This window comes from Sinohyriopsis cumingii, chromosome 1 (assembly GCF_028554795.1).
Source record: "Sinohyriopsis cumingii isolate HCF-2022 chromosome 1, ASM2855479v2, whole genome shotgun sequence".
NCBI lineage: Eukaryota > Metazoa > Mollusca > Bivalvia > Unionida > Unionidae > Sinohyriopsis > Sinohyriopsis cumingii.
The window spans coordinates 110,885,524-110,906,549 of NC_142961.1; the positions used below are offsets into that span (position 1 = coordinate 110,885,524).

Genomic DNA, 21,026 nt, shown 5'->3' on the forward strand with positions numbered 1-21,026 from the left:
AATGGATGGTTTAAGTGATTAAATGGATGGTTAAAGTGATTAAATGGATGGTTAAAGTGATACTAATTGGATGGTTGAAGTGATTAAATGGATGGTTTTAAATGATATTAAATGGATGGTTAAAGTGATATTAAATGGATGGTTGAAGTGATTAAATGGATGGTTTTAAGTGATATTAAATGGATGGTTAAAGTGATATTAAATGGATGGTTGAAGTGATTGAATGGATGGCTAAAGTGATATTAAATGGATGGTTGAAGTGATTGAATGGATGGTTGAAGTGATTGAATGGATGGCTAAAGTGATATTAAATGGATGGTTGAAGTGATTAAATGGATGGTTTAAGTGTTATTAAATGGATGGTTAAAGTGATATTAAATGGATGGTTTAAGTGATATTAAATGGATGGCTGAAGTGATACTAATTGGATGGTTAAAGTGATTAAATGGATGGTTAAAGTGATTAAATGGATGGTTAAAGTGATATCAAATGGATGGTTTAAGCGATATTAAATGGATGGCTGAAGTGATACTAATTGGATGGCTAAAGTGATTGAATGGATGGTTAAAGTGATATTAAATGTATGGTTAAAGTGATATTAAATGGATGGCTGAAGCGATAACAATTGAATAGCTGAAGTGATATTAAATGGATGGTTAAAGTGATATTAAATGGCTAGTTAAAGTGATATTAAATGGAGGGTTAAAGTGATATTAAATGGAGGGTTGAGGGAATAATTATTAGCTGGTAAAGGAATAATAACCGGATGTTTGAAGTGATACTAACTGAATGGTTGAAATGACATTAATTGGCTGGTTTAAGTGATATTAATTGGGTGGTTATGTGATACTAAATAGTTGTTTTAAGTGATACTAATTGGCTGGTTGAAATAATATTAATTTAATGGTTTAAGTGTTATTATCTGGTTGATTGAAATGATATTAATTGGATGGTTAAAGTGTTATTAACTGGTTGATTGAACAGTTATTAACTGGATGGTTAAAGGTATATTATCTGGATGGTTATGTGATACTTATTGGATGGTTGAATTGATATTAATTTTAGCCTGAAGTGATATTAATTCACACAAAATCAGTCAGAAGGATATTGCTACACATAGTATTTTTCTACTACTACAAAAATACTGCACTAAACAATCTTTGTACTATTTTTCTGAATTTTCTATTCTTTATGTCAGAAGTGAATTTATATTAACAGTTAGGATATTGAGAAATTATTAGTATAGCTATTTCCTTTAATTGTTTCAAGTAATACCATCAGCAGACAATATCAATGGGAGATAACTACTATCAAGTATAATTATTAACTAAATGAGTTGCCTCACTCAAAATATAACTAGAGTCCCTGAAAGGACTGATGCTCTACTGGGAGAAAGGAATTTCCAGGCAGTCAAGAAAAGACCATGTCTTCCTTTACATTGCTGGATACTGAAACTCTCTCTCTGATATTCTTCAGCCGTATGACACTACATTTAAAAACAAGTTTCCATTCAAGAGTAGCAATAACATATCAGATCAGCATCATTTTAATTTACATACTGTGAAGAAATGTCAATATATGGTTTTAATGGAACCCAATGAAGTTTAGGACCAATATCTTTCAAGATTCAGTATTACTGAGATGATGTGGCATACACAACTGTTTGCATGTAATAGCGCCTTGGAGTTTTAAAGTTTGTCTCATAATCAATACACTCTTACTGTACAAAAATTGAATTTAACACACTCATTATAGGCAGATGAAATGGAATAAAATCCGATGGACTACTGTCATATTAGCAGCAATGAGATCCTGATGAAAATAAAAAGGACTCTCCCTTCCTAATTAAGCTAATCTGAACATTTTATGAATATGTAAATTTTAATATATCTCAACAGACTTGACTGAAGAATGTATTTTTTTGTTTGGTTCTATATTAATATATTTGACCTGATATATGCCTTTATCAGCACAAGATAACATACATAAAAGAAAATTGTATACATTAAACTGATCTATAGTAGTTCTTGCTGGCAAAGACGCTTACCATTTTCTCCAATGAGGATATCCTTTCACTGAAATGGTATTTACTATTATCTGTGTCTCTTCTATTCTGCATCTCTATCTCAAGTTGCCGTTCTCGTTCCTTCACTAATGCTTCAAGCTTTCGATGAACATCCAACTCCGTATCATACTTTCTTTGTACCTGGAATTAGAGTTTTTGTTAACAATAGACTGGTCACGGTTTTTGAACCCAAGATTTTGCTACCTCAAAACAACAAGAGGCCAAAGTGTTCCTGGTGTCACTCAATGGTATGAACAATATGCCAAGAACTCTGGATCAGCAAGATACTTTCTTTAGAAATTTCCTAAAATGCTGTTCTTTGCATATATTATGAAAATAGGTATTTCATGGTTTATCTATGTTTAGTATCTTTATATATATTTAAAACATATCATCTTATGTCAAATACTGAAAAGCCTTTCTGCTTGAATGCTTTCTATCGGTCAAGTTCTGTTCAGCAGGGCTTTTAATAAAGATTTGTTTTTTTTATAGTTTTAGTAACAGCAACAAAATCTGATCGCTGATCATCATTAATTATACAAACTTGAAAGTCCTTCATGCAAGAATGCTATCTGTTAAATTTGGTCCCATTCTGTTATGTGGTTTCATATAAGATTTTATTCTATTTTAGGAACAATGGACACATTTGATCAGCATCAATTGGACTGACTATCCTTCATGTCAAAATTTGGTAAATTTATGTTAAGTGACACTGGAGAAAAAGTCAATTAAAGATTTACATTTTAATAATGGCAGCAGCATCTGATGGCAGATTGACATCATTTCTATTAATCTGAAAGCACTTCATGTAAGAATGCTTCATTTTTAGTCTGGTGAAATTCTGTAAAAAATGTTTTTGGGGAAGTCGTTTAAACACAGCAGTTAGGAGAGATCTTTTAAATTTGCACCAAAGAAATACGCTGACCTTGTAATTTACCATGCAACTCCCATATCTCTGTACTGGCCAGTTTCCCTGACCAGTCTGAGTAATATATGATCATACTGTTAATACTGTGTCAAAATAAACAATCTTAAATTTATACACATAGTTCTGTCAAGAATAAAATGCAACAGCTACTGCTGGATTTATAAGTACACAAATTAAAGTTTCATACACAGTCTAAGAATTAAAAGTCTAACTTTAATGTGATTAACAATATGTGTATCGACTGCAATACCGATTATCTGCTCATTGTTATCGTACCTTATCTTGAAAAATCGTACTTCAGAAGACAAGAATAACTTCATGTACAGCACTTTTAACATTGTTATCGATCATTTTGGAGTACCAACTATTATTTAGCAAAGATGAATAGCTCTTTTATCTGGTTTGTTAAAGCACAAACAACTCCAAGCAATATCACAAGAAAGGGATTGTGTCAGAAAAAACCCCAAAACAAACAAGTTTATTAAACGTTTTGATCACAAGGACTCAATACTGAACAGTGAGCCAATAACAAATGATTATATTTCTTCATTGTTCAATTTTGACAAATTATTGAAATAAATTTTTCAAATTATGTTACAAATCAATTAATGGTCTAAAACCAAAAACCAGAGTATGGCAAACCCAATAATAATTTAATTCCAAAACCAATTTCCAAATGTTTTAATGAAAACTCCACTTTTTGACTTCCCCAAAAGCAAAATGTAAAGAAAAATACTCAAGTTTTTTTTTGAAAATGTGTGAAAATAGTGGAAATATTTTATAACAGATCAACACCATTTGTACAAATTTCAAAGGTTTGATGACATTATTCTGTCAAATTTGGTCCAATTCTGACAATCACTTTTTGCAAAATAGTTTAAAGTTACAGTAGCCATATTTGATGTGGATCAGCCCAATTTACACAAATTTTTGTTGAACACTTTTGAGAAGTTGTTTAAAGGTTTTTCTATTTTTATTCAATTGCATCCATATTCGATAGTGGATTGGCATCAAATATAAAAACTTAAAAGCCCTTTATGCCAGAATACTGAATACCAAATTCAGTTCAAATTGGTTTAGTGGCTTTTGACAAGCTGAAAATAGCAATTGTATATGGATGCACAATGGAAAATACATAACAGATGACACAAGATGCAAATGAAACACAGGGCCATACCACAAGCACATTCAGTCTTATGACCTGGAGAGCTAAAACCTATGAACAAGCACTTTTTAAGACTTTCAGAGCCTTAAAAAATTGGTAAGGCAGTCAATATTTATCAGCAAGATTTTTTTCTGAATATTCTGTAAGTGTACCAGTAGCAAGTCAATGTATTTTGTATATTTCAGTTTTTGAATTATAATGTTTACACACTTTTAGTCTTTCCTCTCTAAACTTATTAACTCATTCTGAAAGGCACAGTATTGTCTTTTTCAATTTGTAATGTCTGAAATCAAGAATCATTCATCCCAAATAATGAGATCATTATTCAAGGGAACCATCTTAATTATGTAGTGACACATGAATGTAATAGTCCCTTGCATCTTTATAACTACTTTTGTGACTTTGATAACAATGCAATATTTCCTTGTTTCTGAACCTGCTTCAGTAACATCGTTGACTTGTGAAATTTTTGTTGGCTTTATGGATTTGACCAGCAACTGTTTAGAACAATGGAAGCAAATGTTCTCTAAGTTTGTGGATTTGACCAGCAACTGCAGGAACAATGTAAACAAATGTTCTCTAAGTTTGTGGATTTGACCAGCAACTGCAGGAACAATGGAAACAAATGTTCTCTAAATTTGTGGATTTGACCAGCAACTGCAGGAACAATGGAAACAAATGTTCTCCAAGTTTGTGGATTTGACCAGCAACTGCTGGAACAATGGAAGCAAATGTTCTCTAAGTTTGTGGATTTGACCAGCAACTGCAGGAACAATGGAAGCAAATGTTCTCTAAGTCTGTGGATTTGACCAGCAACTGCTAGAACAATGGAAGCAAATGTTCTCTAAGTTTATGGATTTGACCAGCAACTGCAGGAACAATGGAAGCAAATGTTCTCTAACTGCAGCTTAATCTTTTTATTTTTATTTAATTGCTAAAACAATCATCACTCCCACTGCAAGTAATACTGAAACTGACACAACAATGTGCAATAAATTGTCACCTTTCCTTTCTTCTAAACATGGCCAAATGTCTAAATATTTTCTATGCTTCTGTGCCAACTGTTTGGACTAAATTTGAGGCTGACTGTCCCCTTTGCCTTCCAACTGTTTCATTAGATGACATATTCAGATACTTCTAAAATTAAATGATTAAATCAACATCATGAATGAACAATACATTGAGAGGTTGAGGGTGTGGATATACAAGTAAATATAAACAGAGATGTTAAAATGATCACTATGTAATGCAAACATAAACAATTTTGTTACAGACGAGGTTATTTTTTGGTGTGAACATATGGATGGATATGAACACAGATGTCAAGTGACCATTGTGCAGAGCTCTGCTGAAATGGGCTCAAAAATAAAAAGAAGTGTGCGACATCCTCTCTTCTGCAACTCTGTATGGCACAGTAATTTTAAAGCACATGGCCATGTAGTGAATACTCTTGATTTGGTATTCAGAGGTTTTGGGTCTGAGACTTGCTGAGGACAGTGTTGTTCTCTTTGTCAGCTAGGAATAAAATTGTTATTGATCTAGTCAATCCAGCTGTGAGTGGATACCAGAACCTGTTGAGAGGTTAAAATGTGCAAGTCTCACTGGTGCATAAAATCCTGGAAAAAAGGTTATGTGCAACTATAAGGCACAGACATCTTAACATTAATGTACCTACCATGAAAGATACAAAGCAAGTCTGGTTTATACAATTTTACTGAGCTTTCCATTCCTTACAATGTTATACTCTACCTCTTTGAGCTCATGTCTTGTCAGTGCCATGTTCCTCTCCAACTCACGACACTCATGTCGTAAATGATTCTCGTCTGTTTGAACCCGTTCATAGTCCTTTGCTAGTGTTCTGAAAAAAAATTGTTTTCAAAATAAAAAAACAATCAATGGCCTTTATTACGAGACTGCCCCATGTGATAATCCAAATCTGAAGATTGAATAAAACTACAATGTAATAAAAGTGTAACACTTGCAACATTCAGGTTAATCTAGGGTGGGATTAGAAGTGCCCACAGACACATGGGCATCAAAGTCATCATTAATTTGATCTTACATCAAGGCAGGTTCAACATAACTTGACATAGAGCATTTCATGTGCATATTCAGTTAAAAGTTTTAAGCTTTTGACATAAGTATTTTAACATTACACTTAAATATATTATTAGCTCTGTGATTATGATCATTATTCTGGTTTCCTATCGAGCAAATATGTCACAAATGTTTAAAGGAAATAGCAATGATCCTTAAATTTAGTTCTGTGGATTGTGACTTTTTTTCTCACATACACGTACAGACAAATAAACATATGCATGCATAGACAATAACACTCTTGTAAGTGTCTTGGAACTGTAACATCACTATCTGCATCACTTCATCTTAAAATCTCTTTGTTTATAATGATAGGAAACAATGGACAACATACACAAATGTTTCCTTTACTTTAGTTTATATAAAAAGTGGACATCTGATAATGGTAATGTAGTAATTCTGATGATTTAAACAGAAAAAAATTACAAGGATACCCTGTCAGAAGAGCATGGTAAAGAAAATATTAACAGAAAGAGCAATAAAATCAATTATAGTAAATAAGAATCATCAGGAAACTATGAATTTTGAATGGACAGAATTATCAGTTTTATTTTTTGTCGTTCAGGAACTTTTTTCCAATAAATATCAATAAAATATGTCCAATGAATCTAATCCACTAGTTTGTCAATAGCTTGATGCAGTAGTAACTGTGTCATACACAAGATCCAGATTCAAATCCCACTATGAACTTATTTCGTCCCAAATATTTAATTTCTTACACTGAATTAGGAAAGAAAGAAAGAAAGAGAATTATGTAACTATGCATATTTTCTGTACAAATGTATACCAAACAAAGCATAACCTGCTACTTCAATCTTTTACACACTGTAGCAAGCTAACTCTGAGCATACAAATTTAAATTTGCATGTTCTGAGTAAATAGTGGATATATTTCATATAGTTGGTGAAAAAACCTAGCATTTTCAACCACAATGTGAAATAATATTTGGTGGTTCATACAGATATTTCATCATGAAATTCAAGGACTTTTCAAGCACTATGCTGTACCGAGTACAAACTTAGCGAGAATGTTGACTGAGGTATGTGGAGTCCATAAAATATCTCAAAGAAGAACAGAACAAGAATTTTTTTTGTTAAATGGGCCTAGGTAAATACATTGTCACTCAAGGGGCTTTGGTGCCTGTGGGTAGAGGTGCAGTCATCTCAGTTACATCAGTTTGAGAGTTATTACCCATACTTTACCAGATTTTGTAACTCCTTAACTTTTTTATATTTAAGCAAAATATGTTCTAAATTCATTTTTATTGTGGATATTTCTTTTCTGTATGCTTTTCAAATTTGCCAAGAGAGTTCAAAGCTCTTTTATATCGTGATCCAGATGAGGTTACTTCAGCTCAAGAAGTCCCTAGATATAATGATGGCTGGTATTATAGAGCTAAGATCAAATGCTGGTACATTTTCAGTTGCCAGAGGGGCCCCAAGTGGCTGAGTGGTCTAAAGTGATCACCATTACAGATCACTGCCATCTCACCTCTGTCTGCATGGGTTCAAGTCATGGGCTTAGCAAATGTGGGTATATGAGAAAGCTTGCCGGTAGTTCCTCGTGGGTCAGTGGTTCTTTTGGGGTTTTTCCCGGGTTCTTCCTCCACCATTTATACTGGCCGCCATGTATAGTATATCTTGTGCTGAATAATGGCGTTAAATGCCTATAACAACAATAACAAAACTCAGTTGCCATCTCCTGATATTTTACACTTGTATCTAGTCCTATGGTATTTCTTCAACAATTTTAACTCAATAAAAAAAATACTATATTCAAAAAGCAATTTTCTGTTTTACACAATTTTAGGTGCTACAATTCCAGAAACATTGCATTTTGAGACTTCGATTTTCTATTACTGAGATCAGTATGTAAGCTGATAGCAAACTTCCTTCCAAAACACTACTGCAGCTACCACTAATCTGAAGTTTTTTGACAAACATAAAATAGTTCTTTGTTGATCTCTTGACCTTAATCATACATACAGCACATATAGTACTTAAGGCAACATTTGTTTGAAAATATGCTTTCCACCACAGTGTACTTGACTGCCATTTTATCTGCCTTAACAACCTAGTCAACATACCATCCATTCATTCTGATCATTAGTACATAAGCAACCCAACAATGAACTAAAATTTCATGATTATCATGTTTCTTACTTTTTTCAAGAGATCTTTTATTTCTTTGATATTTATTTTAGTAATATAATACTTTTCAGTAAAAATCATTTGTTTTAAAATGCAACTACTTCTCAAAGAATAGTGAGTTTCTTCAAGCATTTTTTCAATACAACTTGGAGCCAACCCCAAACTGAAGCACTTTTCAAGGTAATCAAAACATTTCAAGCACTGTTGAAGATCGTGCAAACTCTGTAACCATTATTCACTTGTCCTGACAACAAGTTATAATGCAAGGAAAAACTTGTCAGAGTATTCTACTGAATGCCTGATTAGTCCAGATACTGATAATTGTTTATTAGATCCCAAATTTATACAAGTTGACCGATATGCATGTATGTCATAAACTGCTTGTTATTCAATGAATTCCTTAATATCGGGTAAAATAAACAAGTTTCTAGACTAAATTTTTTACAAAATAGGAAAGACTTGCATTATTCTGTTGTTGTACAAAAGCAAGTACTTACAAGCACTTCTGTTCTTGTACATGACCTACTTACTGTTGTTGTACATGACCTACTTACAAGCACTTCTGTTGTTGTACATGACCTACTTACTGTTGTTGTACATGACCTACTTACAAGCACTTCTGTTGCTGTACATGACCTACTTACTGTTGTTGTACATGACCTACTTACAAGCACTTCTGTTGTTGTACATGACCTACTTACTGTTGTTGTACATGACCTACTTACAAGCACTTCTGCTGTTGTACATGATCTACTTACTGTTGTTGTACATGACCAACTTACTGTTGTACATGACCAACTTACTGTTGTACATGACCTACTTACAAGCACTTCTGTTGCAATTCATCTCTAGCAGCTTTCATTGATCGTAACTTTTCTTCTAACTGTTTATATTTTTCATCTGAGATACCAGGTTCCCCCTGGAAACAAATTGTACATGCACATTACTAGCAGTTAATAAAATCTTATTTTAAATAATAGCATTAAGCAGCCTAAACTGGTGGCTTTGGTTAACAATAATTATAACATTTTCAATTTAATCATGTAAATATATCCCTGCCTCTCATGCAACCACTACCTACTCCAATGACAGATGAATTTAAAGTAAAAACAAGTTCTGAAAAAACATCGATTGCAACGATTTGTGAACATCTTCTGTACAAGTTTTACAGCAATCCACTGCAAGCATAGTTGCACTAAGAAGATCGTGTCATACGCATTTAACTACTGCATATACTTACCTCTAAGTCAAGTCCAACTGCAAACAACATAAAGCCTGATTATGCACCTGTATGTGCTTGTTCTACTGATTACTCCTAACAAACTGAGCTGACCCAAATCTGCCAGTGCCAGTGCATATGACAGCAGATCTGGGTCTGTGCAGTTTGAAATTGGACTTGTTTTATAAGTAAGAATATATGTTAACACATTAACCCCTGGAGGTGTTTGTCATTTTCGCCTGAAAATCGAGTAGGAAACACATATTGAAAGCTATTTCTGAACAGATCCAAAAATACCAATCCCAGGTAATCTTTCAATATCATACTGCCTAGTTGTGACAGAAACATCATTTTTCATTGGCTATTTGGCTCATGCATGAGCAGAAAGGTAAAAGTTTTAGTTCTTTTTTCTTCTTTTTTTTTCTGCTAAATGGAGCCATTATTTTTGTATCGAGACCACTCTTTATTCCAAATACCCATCTTATCCTACTTTTTGCAAAGGTTCATCTGTCTGTTTGCAGTTCATACCGGTTTGCCTTAGATCTGAGACCCCAAAATCTAAAATTTGGACATAAAATCAAATCTGACCACGGGCGAATTTCGAGTAGAAAAAAGTCGGGTCCAAAAAAATGAGTTTTTTTAAAATCTGTATTTTGTAGTACAACTAAATATTCCAGATTATTTGGTATCATTGCAGAGCTACATCTGTCTACCTTTCTATAATACCACCCACTTTAGTGTATCATGCATGACCGTGACACTACAGAGCTTGGCAGTAGGCTACTACCTCTTGTCACGTTAACTCATCGCTAGGGGTTAATGTGTTAACAATAACAAATAGGCAAGAACTCAAATGAATATTGTAGGAAAGTGATTTGTCTGCGTGAATACATCTTTAAGTGATGACAAAAAATATTGCTAAGTCTCGTAGCAATCCATCAACAAGAGTCACTCAAAGAGACTGACACTCTACTGGCATTTTCAGGAATTAAAGACAAGCCAAGCAATGAAACTATCTCTGAAAGCTTTTTTAAGCGCTTAGAGCTTGTAAAGATTAGGCGCCATACAAAGTCCTCATTATTATTATTATTATTCAATAACAACATTTTCAAAATAACCACAGCAACAGTCATACTGGATGTAAGATCAGCATCATTTTCATTTTCATTTTGGGCCAGCTAGACAGCATTTGAAGTATTCAGGTGAAAATCCCATTTCAATATGACTTTTCATTCAAGAGGAATAGCAATGACAAGATTCAGGATGGCTGCCTGGGACCATAATGGATATCAGATTGACACAAATTTTATTTCAGACCATCTAGATATCACAAGCCTTCTTGTGACAACCCCATGTCATAGTCTTGGACCTTTTTCCAGTCACTGTACCCATGACCTTTGACCTTATGACCCCAAAATCAATTGGTGTCTTTAACTTGTTGTTGCTGTAGGGTTTAACTACATTTTTCAGCACATGATAATGGTGGAGGAAGAACCCGGGAAAACCCCAGAAAGAACTACCGACCCACGAAAACCTACTGGCAAGCTTTCTCACATACCCACATTAGATGAATCTGAGACTTGAACCCAGAGGTGAGTTGGCAGTGATCTGAAATGGAAAGCGCTTTAGACGACTCAGCCACTCGGGGCCGCGTCTTTAACTTAAATGCAAACCAGTTCTAAGGTTTTGCCATGTATATTATGTGGAAATAATTTTCTTGTGACCTTGACCTTTCTTTATAACCCATATTCAACTGGTTTTCTCCTTCCCCCAATTATTTAAAATAGCTTTACAGAATTCAAACACACACACACACATATATTACCTTTTATCTCGTAGTACCGAATGTTTCTCAATTCTTCATATTTATAGAACTATACCTTTAATCAGCACCAATGAGCCATTATTGTGCTAACATACTGCTAAACACTAATACATACATTCCAAATGCCAAGCTACCTGCAAAGTTTTGGTAATGGGTGATGGAGAATTTGGAGTTTTGCAAAAATGAAAATGGGACCAGACAAAACATCAATATAACCATCCATAAAAGAGTTACAATAACAAGATTTTCAAGACGGCCACAGTGATGGCTATATTAGAAGAGAGACACCATTTCATGTAGGACCAATTAGACCTCAAGTTTCATGACTTTACTCCAAGTATGTTAGGAACAATGGATGAAGGCCCATCATATAAGCTCTTCCCATCTTGGGCCAGTAGTGGTACTAAAATCCAACTCATGAAGATCAAGTGAGCTGATAATAGGACTAATATTGCAAATTCTAGATATTCCTATCTGTCAAACATAAAGCACCAAATATGCTGCACTAATCATGATGGACATATTCCTGTTTTGCCAAGACATACATTAAATGTCTGTTATTAAAAAATCTTCAAAATGTGCATTTTTCATGATTTTTTTAAGCACACAGCATTGTTTAGATAACAAATCTGTTTCTCAGCTAAAATTTACTCCATATTCATGAATTTACTGTTAAAATCTAAAGTTAGATTATCCAAAATTACCAACTTGTGATAAATAAAAATCAAAACAGAAATATAGCTATTATTTTCCCGTTTCTATTTCTAAATGAAGACATGCCAAAAATTGGGATCAATCAATCTTACTTTGCCAGTGGAGGAAGTATTACGAAAAGTGTAGGCCCTGTTGCTGATACAAAATTTTGTCCACGCATATAGCAAGTGAACAAATCATCACAAAGTCTTCTAAACGTTGAAAAAAAAAAAAAGGATTTTGATATATAGGAAAATGACAGTGCAAGCAAATCAACGAGGGAGAGAGATGAAGAAACAGAAATATTTCAAATTAGAACATCCATTCATTTATGGTACAGTCATTAAAATTGCAAACATATATCTTCTTTAAATGTTTGCTTTACAGAAGAGTTATTGTGGATGGTTTTGATTAACTCTACTATTTTGTTCCTGAAGGGACTTAAATAAAATACAAGTAGAATGCACCACATTTTTGCAATTCTACACAAGAAGCACACTTTTTAAATATCTGTCCTAATTCATCTAAAGCTCTACTGATTGTATGTGTAGCATTAGTCAGTTCAATTTCCACAGGATCAGTCTTCATCTTACAAGCTATCATAAATTTCCTACACCATAATTTCTAAGTTATTTCTAGAATATATAACATCAGCAATGGGAAATACTTGCACAAACTTTTCTGTGTCTCTTACTTTTAAATCAATTCATAAAGAATATTAACAGAAATTTTATCATAACATTAAACCTGGGGTTTTCAGGAATGGTAGACTGAAAACATGTTAAACAGAAACTGCCATATTTGACCTTTAAGTATATCCAATGCTTTTGTTTCAAGTACATGGAATAGGATTTGAATTGGGTTTTGTTAATTAACTTGTGTAACATAAAATAAATGATTGTTCTACATTTGTACAAAATGACAAAAGCACTTTAAAACATTCTCTAAGCAAGCACCAGATATATAGTAAAGCATTATTTTCTACAAATGCACAACAATTTTCATTGTAATAACAGCAATGTTCAGAGGAATCGCTGGAGGGAACATATAAATAACAATGCCTTTACTCTCAAAGGCCAAGAAAAGTGAAATTTTAACATTAACATTTTGTGGGGCAATCCAATTTATGACATTAATGCTCAAAATATGGGCAAAAATTAAGAAGAAAGGTAACCATAATTGGCTGTTTGCATTAGAAGGCACAAAAGCAATTGTAACAAAGCCCGACTGGAGATTAATTATATAGTGAAAAACCAATAATCCTATTTTGTTCTCACCACCTTTCACAATGATCAAATGTGATGACACAATTCAAACAACAAAAAAGGGAGATACAAATTTCCTGTACCCAGAAATTGTTAACATTTAGATATGAATACACTCCTATAGTCTGCAATAATGAGGCTGCACTTTATTCAAGAGTAGTGACTGAATGCATGATATCACTCAATATTTCTCCTTGTTGTAAAAGTGACACTGCAGTCCCATCATGCTCATGCAGGATAATGATCTATTTACTGTATATACTCACAAGTCAAACTGCAAAGATCCTGATCTGCCATCACATAATGCAACTGCAGATCATGGCTTACGTTATCTGTTCTAATGATTACTCCTAACAAACTGCACTGTCACATAATGTGCTAGCTGATCTTGTTCTGTGCAGTTTGCAGTTGCAGATGGACTCATCTATCTACCGTATTTACTGTATATGTTGGGACACCGTATTTGTTGGGACACCATACATTAATTTTAAAAGTATTTGTTTTTGTGCACTGTATGTTCTGGGACACATTTTTTGCAAGTTGTAAGTTGTGGAACACATTTTAAAACTACACGTCGGAAAATGCAGTCCAAATGAAATTTTATTTTAAAAACTAAAAAACTGTGTACTTGAGATAAAAGTATTTAATCCACTACAGCAGTATATCATCAAACAACCCTTCTCCTGCACAAATGATCCATTCTTTCGGTACACGAATATTTTTTTTAGCTTTCTCATGCCGTGAAAAATTGTTAAAGGGCAGCACATCACCTGAATTGGAAATTGCAAGGACAAAAACAGATTTTTTAAAAATCGGCACTAGTCTCGCTAATTTGCACACTTTTGACCCCCATCTTATCATCAGTCCATCCTGGAATGCAATCAAAGTACACTAGAGGTTCATCCATGTTAATGATCATATTGTCGGTGAAATGATCTGATTTTCTTCTGACCTTCATGAATTCATCACGTGATTTTATTTTCTCCAAATCTTCTGGGTGACAATGGGTGATTGATGTTCACACATGAAGCACTATATTGTGTTATAAAAACTGTTCCATTGTTTCAATTTATTTTCAAAATTCCCATGAATACCGGAGAAAAGGAACCAAAGTCTGCGTCCATATCTTGGCTGTCTTTGTATATTCAACACACAAAAAAAGTTTCACCTTAAGTTCTGGGACAGGAAAAAAAATAATTATGTTATCATGTCCCAACATATACAGTAAATACAGTACCTATCTATTTATCTAATCTATCGATTTACCTAATCTATCTAATCTACTGATATATATATATATCTAATCTACTGATGAATATTGGTTAGTTTTCTATTTTAAAATGATTCCAACAGTATATCAACGGAAATGTGGTGCATATGTAATGCAAATGTCTTGTAAATACAGGTTAATAATTTATTGGTTGATATGTTATTAACGCCACCTTCTACATAATAACAAGACAAGAAAATGTGAGCCAAGTGACTTTTCCATAGACATACCAAGACAGCCAATCTGGGCTGGTATCAAACCCATGACCCTTGGATTAACAGTTTAACATTTTACCACCTGACCTACCACTATTCCCCTAAAATAATTTGTTGTGTAAGTACACAAGTTAGCGTGAGACTAGTATAAATTTGTTGGATTTATATTTCCATTCAACAAATAAAACAATACATCATTAACAAACCTTATCCAAACGGCACAAAACTTGACATGATAACTAAATCTATTACAATTAATGACACTGTTTTGATCACCCTACATACAAGCTAAAGGGTCTGAGTTGCTGAAAGCAATGGGTCAGGTTTCTGAGCAAGCACAGACTGCAACTGTAAAACAAAATATTACATGTGTGTGCTAATAAAAGGTAGCTGCCATGCAACTTACATCAACAAAATCCATCTAAAAAAAAAATTCAAAATGTTTCTCCAGACATCAGTATCACTCCAAAGTGTGCATATTATACACTACTGCATAACAAATATGTAATCAAAAGACTGTAAACTTTTCATTCTTTGAGGGTGTTAGGTATGCAAAAGGCTAGAGTGGGCCTGAGGTTGCTCACTTGATTTACAAATGCAAAAGGCTAGAGTGGGTCTGAGATTGCTCACTTGATTTACAAATGCAAAAGGCTAGAGTGGGCCATAGATTGCTCACTTGATTTACAAATGCAAAAGCAGTTGGCCAAGAAATCTGGATCAATATGATGCTTTCTGTAGTTATTTCCAACACAGCAGCTGATTGCAAATGTTAAGAAAAACAACTGTTTCAAGGTTTCTCAAGCTGTTCGCACATTAGCATCATCTGTCCAGCATTAAAAGGCCGCTGTATCAGCACACTTTTTGTTCCTTAAAGATAAAGCTGTGTACATGTTTATTTTATTTTTAGCAATGGAGGATATCTGTAATAGCAGATCAGCAACAGTTCTGTAAATATTTATAGGTTACTGCATTTGTATGTGAAAATAAAATGTTATCAAATTTGGGCAAATTATATATTCAACAGTTTTGGTGATTTCATTTAAAGGTTCTTCTGTTTTCAGTAATGGTGGCCATCTTTAATGGTGGATAGGCATCATTTCCACAAATTTCAAAGGTCTTCTTATCAATTTTGGTCATATTCTATTCAGTAATTTTGGGCAAGCTGTTGAGTTTTTTTCCAATAAAGATCATAATTTTGTTGGTAGTTAGGTATTGTTTGTATAAACCTGGAAGTTCTTCGAGCTTTCTTTCAAATGTGATCAAATTCTTTTCGGGGGTTTTACTGCAGATTCAAATTAATGGCATTTCTGTTTTTAATAATGGTGGCCATATCTGATAGTGAAACAGCTTCATCTATAATATTTGAAAGGTTTTATACCAGGATGTTCAGTGCCATGTTTGGTTGAAACTGGTCTGATGGGTTTTGAGAAGTGGAAAATACCACTTGCTGATGAATGATGGATGGGTTTTACTATTTTCAGTTATCATGGCCATCTGTGTAGAGAGATCAGCATCATTTGCATAAATTTTAAGGATTTTCACACCAGGATGCTTTCGATCAAAACTATCAAATTCTGTTCAGTATTTTCGAAGACATTTTTAAAACAATTATATTATTAGCAATGGTGGCCATCTATAATTGAATATTTTATTAAAATCTGACACCACTTAATGCTGGGATGACCTGTGCCAAATTTGGTTAAAATCTGTCTAGTGGTTTTTGAAAAAATGTAAAATAGCAACCGTTATGGACACATGATGCATGATGGTTGTATACATGGCTATAATGACAGCTCACTTAACCTTATGGCAAAGTGGTTTACTTTTCTCAAGCAGGTTTAAAGGTTAATGTTTGATGAAATAAGGTCAAACTGATCAGACAATGTTAGACAGCAAGATTATTATCTCCCCTTATCCCTGTATATTATATATTAAAATAGGGATTATTAGCATAAAAAAGGGATTTTTTAAAAAAGGTCGTTAGTGACCTTGATCTTGAAGATAAAACTGAGAATGGGATACACTTGATGCAATCAAACTGAGAATGGGATACACTTGATGCAATCAAACTGAGAATGGGATACAGTTGATGCAATCAAAGTGAGAATGAGATACACTTGATGTAATCAATCTGAGAATGGGATACACTTGATGCAATCAAACTGAGAATGGGATACACCTGATGCAATAAAACTGAGAATGGGATACACTTGATGCAATCAAACTGAGAATGGGATACACTTGATGCAATCAAACTGAGAATGGGATACACTTGATGTAATCAAACTGAGAATGGGATACACCCAATGCAATCAATCTGAGAATGGGATACACTTGATGCAATCAAAGTGAGAATGGGATACACCCGATGCAATCAATCTGAGAATGGGATACACTTGATGTAATCAATCTGAGAATGGGATACACTTGATGCAATCAAACTGAGAATGGGATACACTTGATGTAATCAAAGTGAGAATGGGATACACTTGATGCAATCAAAGTGAGAATGGGATACACTTGATGTAATCAAACTGAGAATGGGATACACCTGATGTAATCAAAGTGAGAATGGGATACACTTGATGCAATCAATCTGAGAATGGGATACACTTGATGTAATCAAACTGAGAATGGGATACACTTGATGCAATCAAACTGAGAATGGGATACACCTGATGCAATCAAAGTGAGAATGGGATACACTTGATGTAATCAATCTGAGAATGGGATACACTTGATGCAATCAAACTGAGAATGGGATACACTTGATGTAATCAAACTGAGAATGGGATACACTTGATGCAATCAAACTGAGAATGGGATACACTTGATGCAATCAATCTGAGAATGGGATACACTTGATGTAATCAAACTGAGAATGGGATACACCCGATGCAATTAATCTGAGAATTGGATATACTGATGCAATCAATCTGAGAATGGGATACACTTGATGCAATCAATCTGAGAATGGGATACACTTGATGCAATCAAACTGAGAATGGGATACACCTGATGTAATCAAACTGAGAATGGGATACACCTAATGTAATCAAAGTGAGAATGGGATACACTTGATGCAATCAAACTGAGAATGGGATACACTTGATGTACTCAAAGTGAGAATGGGATACACTTGATGCAATCAAAGTGAGAATGGGATACACTTGATGTAATCAAACTGAGAATGGGATACACTTGATGCATTCAAATTGAGAATGGGATACACTTGATGTAATCAAAGGGAGAATGGGATACACTTGATGCAATCAAACTGAGAATGGGATACACCCGATGCAATCAATGTGAGAATGGGATACACTAAATGTAATCAATCTGAGAATGGGATACACTTGATTCAATCAAACTGAGAATGGGATACACTTGATGTAATCAAACTGAGAATGGGATACACCTGATGTAATCAATCTAAGAATGGGATACACTTGATGCAATCAATCTGAGAATGGGATACACTTGATGTAATCAATCTGAGAATGGGATACACTTGATGCAATCAAACTGAGAATGGGATACACTTGATGTAATCAAACTGAGAATGGGATACACCTGATGCAATCAAACTGAGAATGGGATACACTTGATGTAATCAATCTGAGAATGGGATACACTTGATGTAATCAAACTGAGAATGGGATACACTTGATGTAATCAATCTGAGAATGGGATACACTTGATGCAATCAAACTGAGAATGGGATACACTTGATGTAATCAAACTGAGAATGGGATACACTTGATGTAATCAAACTGAGAATGGGATACACTTGATGCAATCAAAGTGAGAATGGGATACACTTGATGTAATCAAAGTGAGAATGGGATACACTTGATGCAATCAAAGTGAGAATGGGATACACTTGATGTAATCAAACTGAGAATGGGATACACCTGATGCAATCAATCTGAGAATGGGATACACTTGATTCAATCAAACTGAGAATGGGATACACTTGATGTAATCAAACTGAGAATGGGATACACTTGATGTAATCAAACTGAGAATGGGATACACCTGATATAATCAAACTGAGAATGGGATACACTTGATGTAATCAATCTGAGAATGGGATACACTTGATGTAATCAAACTGAGAATGGGATACACTTGATGTAATCAATCTGAGAATGGGATACACTTGATGCAATCAATGTGAGAATGGGATACACTTGATGTAATCAAACTGAGAATGGGATACACCTGATGTAATCAATCTGAGAATGGGATACACTTGATGTAATTAAGGGGGTGCTCACCAGATACTATGTACTTTTGAGAGAGTGACGTATGTAAGGTAAAGTAGTTCGCATTTAAAACATGCACAATGGAGAGAATGTTGGCATACCTCTATGCTACATTAATGTAATGTGGATGATACTTCTTTTGGATATTGTACTTTTGGAAATTTTACATGATTTAAGCACACTGCTAACTAAAATGACTGCTCCCTTGTGTTAAAAAATCAGCCTGAATTAGTCTAAAGTACATTATACATAGCAGCTATTAAAATAGGGAAAATGAATTTTGCCAGACTAGACAATACCAGCTTCTGAAAGTGCAATGAATGAATTACCAAATATATAAAATGTAAAAAAAGTTATCAGCTCTTTTTTATACAATTTACCTCTGAAGTTCAGGAAGTGAAAATGACCAAGTAGAGCTAGCACTTTTTGAAAGGTGCACATCTGAAGTAAGGCCAAGCTGTATACTCTATAACCAATAGCACACCCATCAATCATACACCAAATTAAAGGGCATTAAAGGTTCTTTGCATTATACCTAAGATATACAAGGTCTTTTTAAATAGCCAGTATAACCAGTGAGGAAAGCCAGGGAAATTCTTTTTCTTTAAAATCCTAACCCTATGCAAAATACGAAACTGTAGAGTGCCACCTAAACTGAGAATGGAATACACTTGATTCAGTCAAACTGAGAATGAGAACGGGATACACTTGATTCAGTCAAACTGAGAATGGGATACACTTGATTCAATCAACCTGACAATGGGATACACTTGATTCAATCAAACTGAGAATGGGATACACTTGATTCAATCAATCTGAGAATGGGATACACTTGATGTAATGAAACTGAGAATGGGATACACTTGATTCAGTCAAACTGAGAATGGGATACACTTGATGCAATCAAACTGAGAAGCATAAACGTATCATCATTTACCCACATACCTGAAACAGCTTTAATGACATAAAGCAGAAACAAGAGAAACCGTAAAATATTAACCTGTGACTTTACTTTGAGGATTAGACCCCACACATGTAATACACACACCTTCCACTGATGATATATAGCTATACCAACTTTCATCCCATAATTTCAATTGGCTTTAAAGTTATAGAACAAAAAAGTGCAACAAATAATGTAAAATACTGATCTATGACCTTTGATCTTGATGACAGGACCCCAATATGGTATGAGAAAAAACAAAACAAGTTTCATCCTTTCAGCTTTGAACTTGTACTCCAGATTGGAATCGGTGATGGAAAAATGAAAATACTGAGCCTAACAGAGACTGTGAAGTTGTACTCCAGGTTGGAAATGGTGACGGAAAAATGAAAATACTGAGCCTAACAGAGACTTTGAAGATACGACTACTAATGTGGTATCCAGCATAATTTCCAATAATGATGTGCAAGTATACAAAGTTTCATAATCTCAAATGACTATAAAGTTACAGAGAGGAAATGAAAGACTAATGGATGGACAGATGGATGAATGGGCAAACATGAATAATATGTCTCTGAAATGACCTGGAACAATAACAAGTTGTGTATTAGTGATTCAGAACAATCATGGTGTTTTGAAGTGTGGGGAGGAGGGCATGGGCAAGGATAATTAACTCTTCTTATATGCTGATTTGACTTGTGCTCTACAAGAATAAATTTGGATTACAGGTTTCAAAATCTATTTTTTCTGATAAAGATTTTAATAAAACCCTATTTTCTATTTATACAGAAATAAAGTAAATATGCCAATGTAGAATTTTGTTAGAACATTTATGATATACTGATTGATTGCTCATATTTGCATGATTTAGGCTACAAGATTTATACATGTAAATGCCCTAGTTCAGTTTATTATCAATGATC

The 21,026-nt window shown here is 34.0% G+C and overlaps 1 protein-coding gene across 3 annotated transcripts in view; it reads right to left on the reverse strand.

The window, feature by feature from the left end:
• LOC149807601 (rho-associated protein kinase 2-like) overlaps positions 1–21,026 on the reverse strand; it is a 176,629-nt gene that overhangs the window by 89,612 nt on the left and 65,991 nt on the right. For all 3 annotated transcript variants that reach the window (XM_089968685.1, XM_089968666.1, XM_089968676.1), the window contains 3 exons: positions 9,230–9,324; positions 5,908–6,016; positions 2,048–2,206 (listed from right to left, as the gene is read on the reverse strand). In XM_089968685.1, coding sequence (XP_089824811.1) covers positions 2,048–2,206; positions 5,908–6,016; positions 9,230–9,324 — 363 coding nt within the window. The remainder of the gene's footprint in view (positions 1–2,047; positions 2,207–5,907; positions 6,017–9,229; positions 9,325–21,026) is intronic.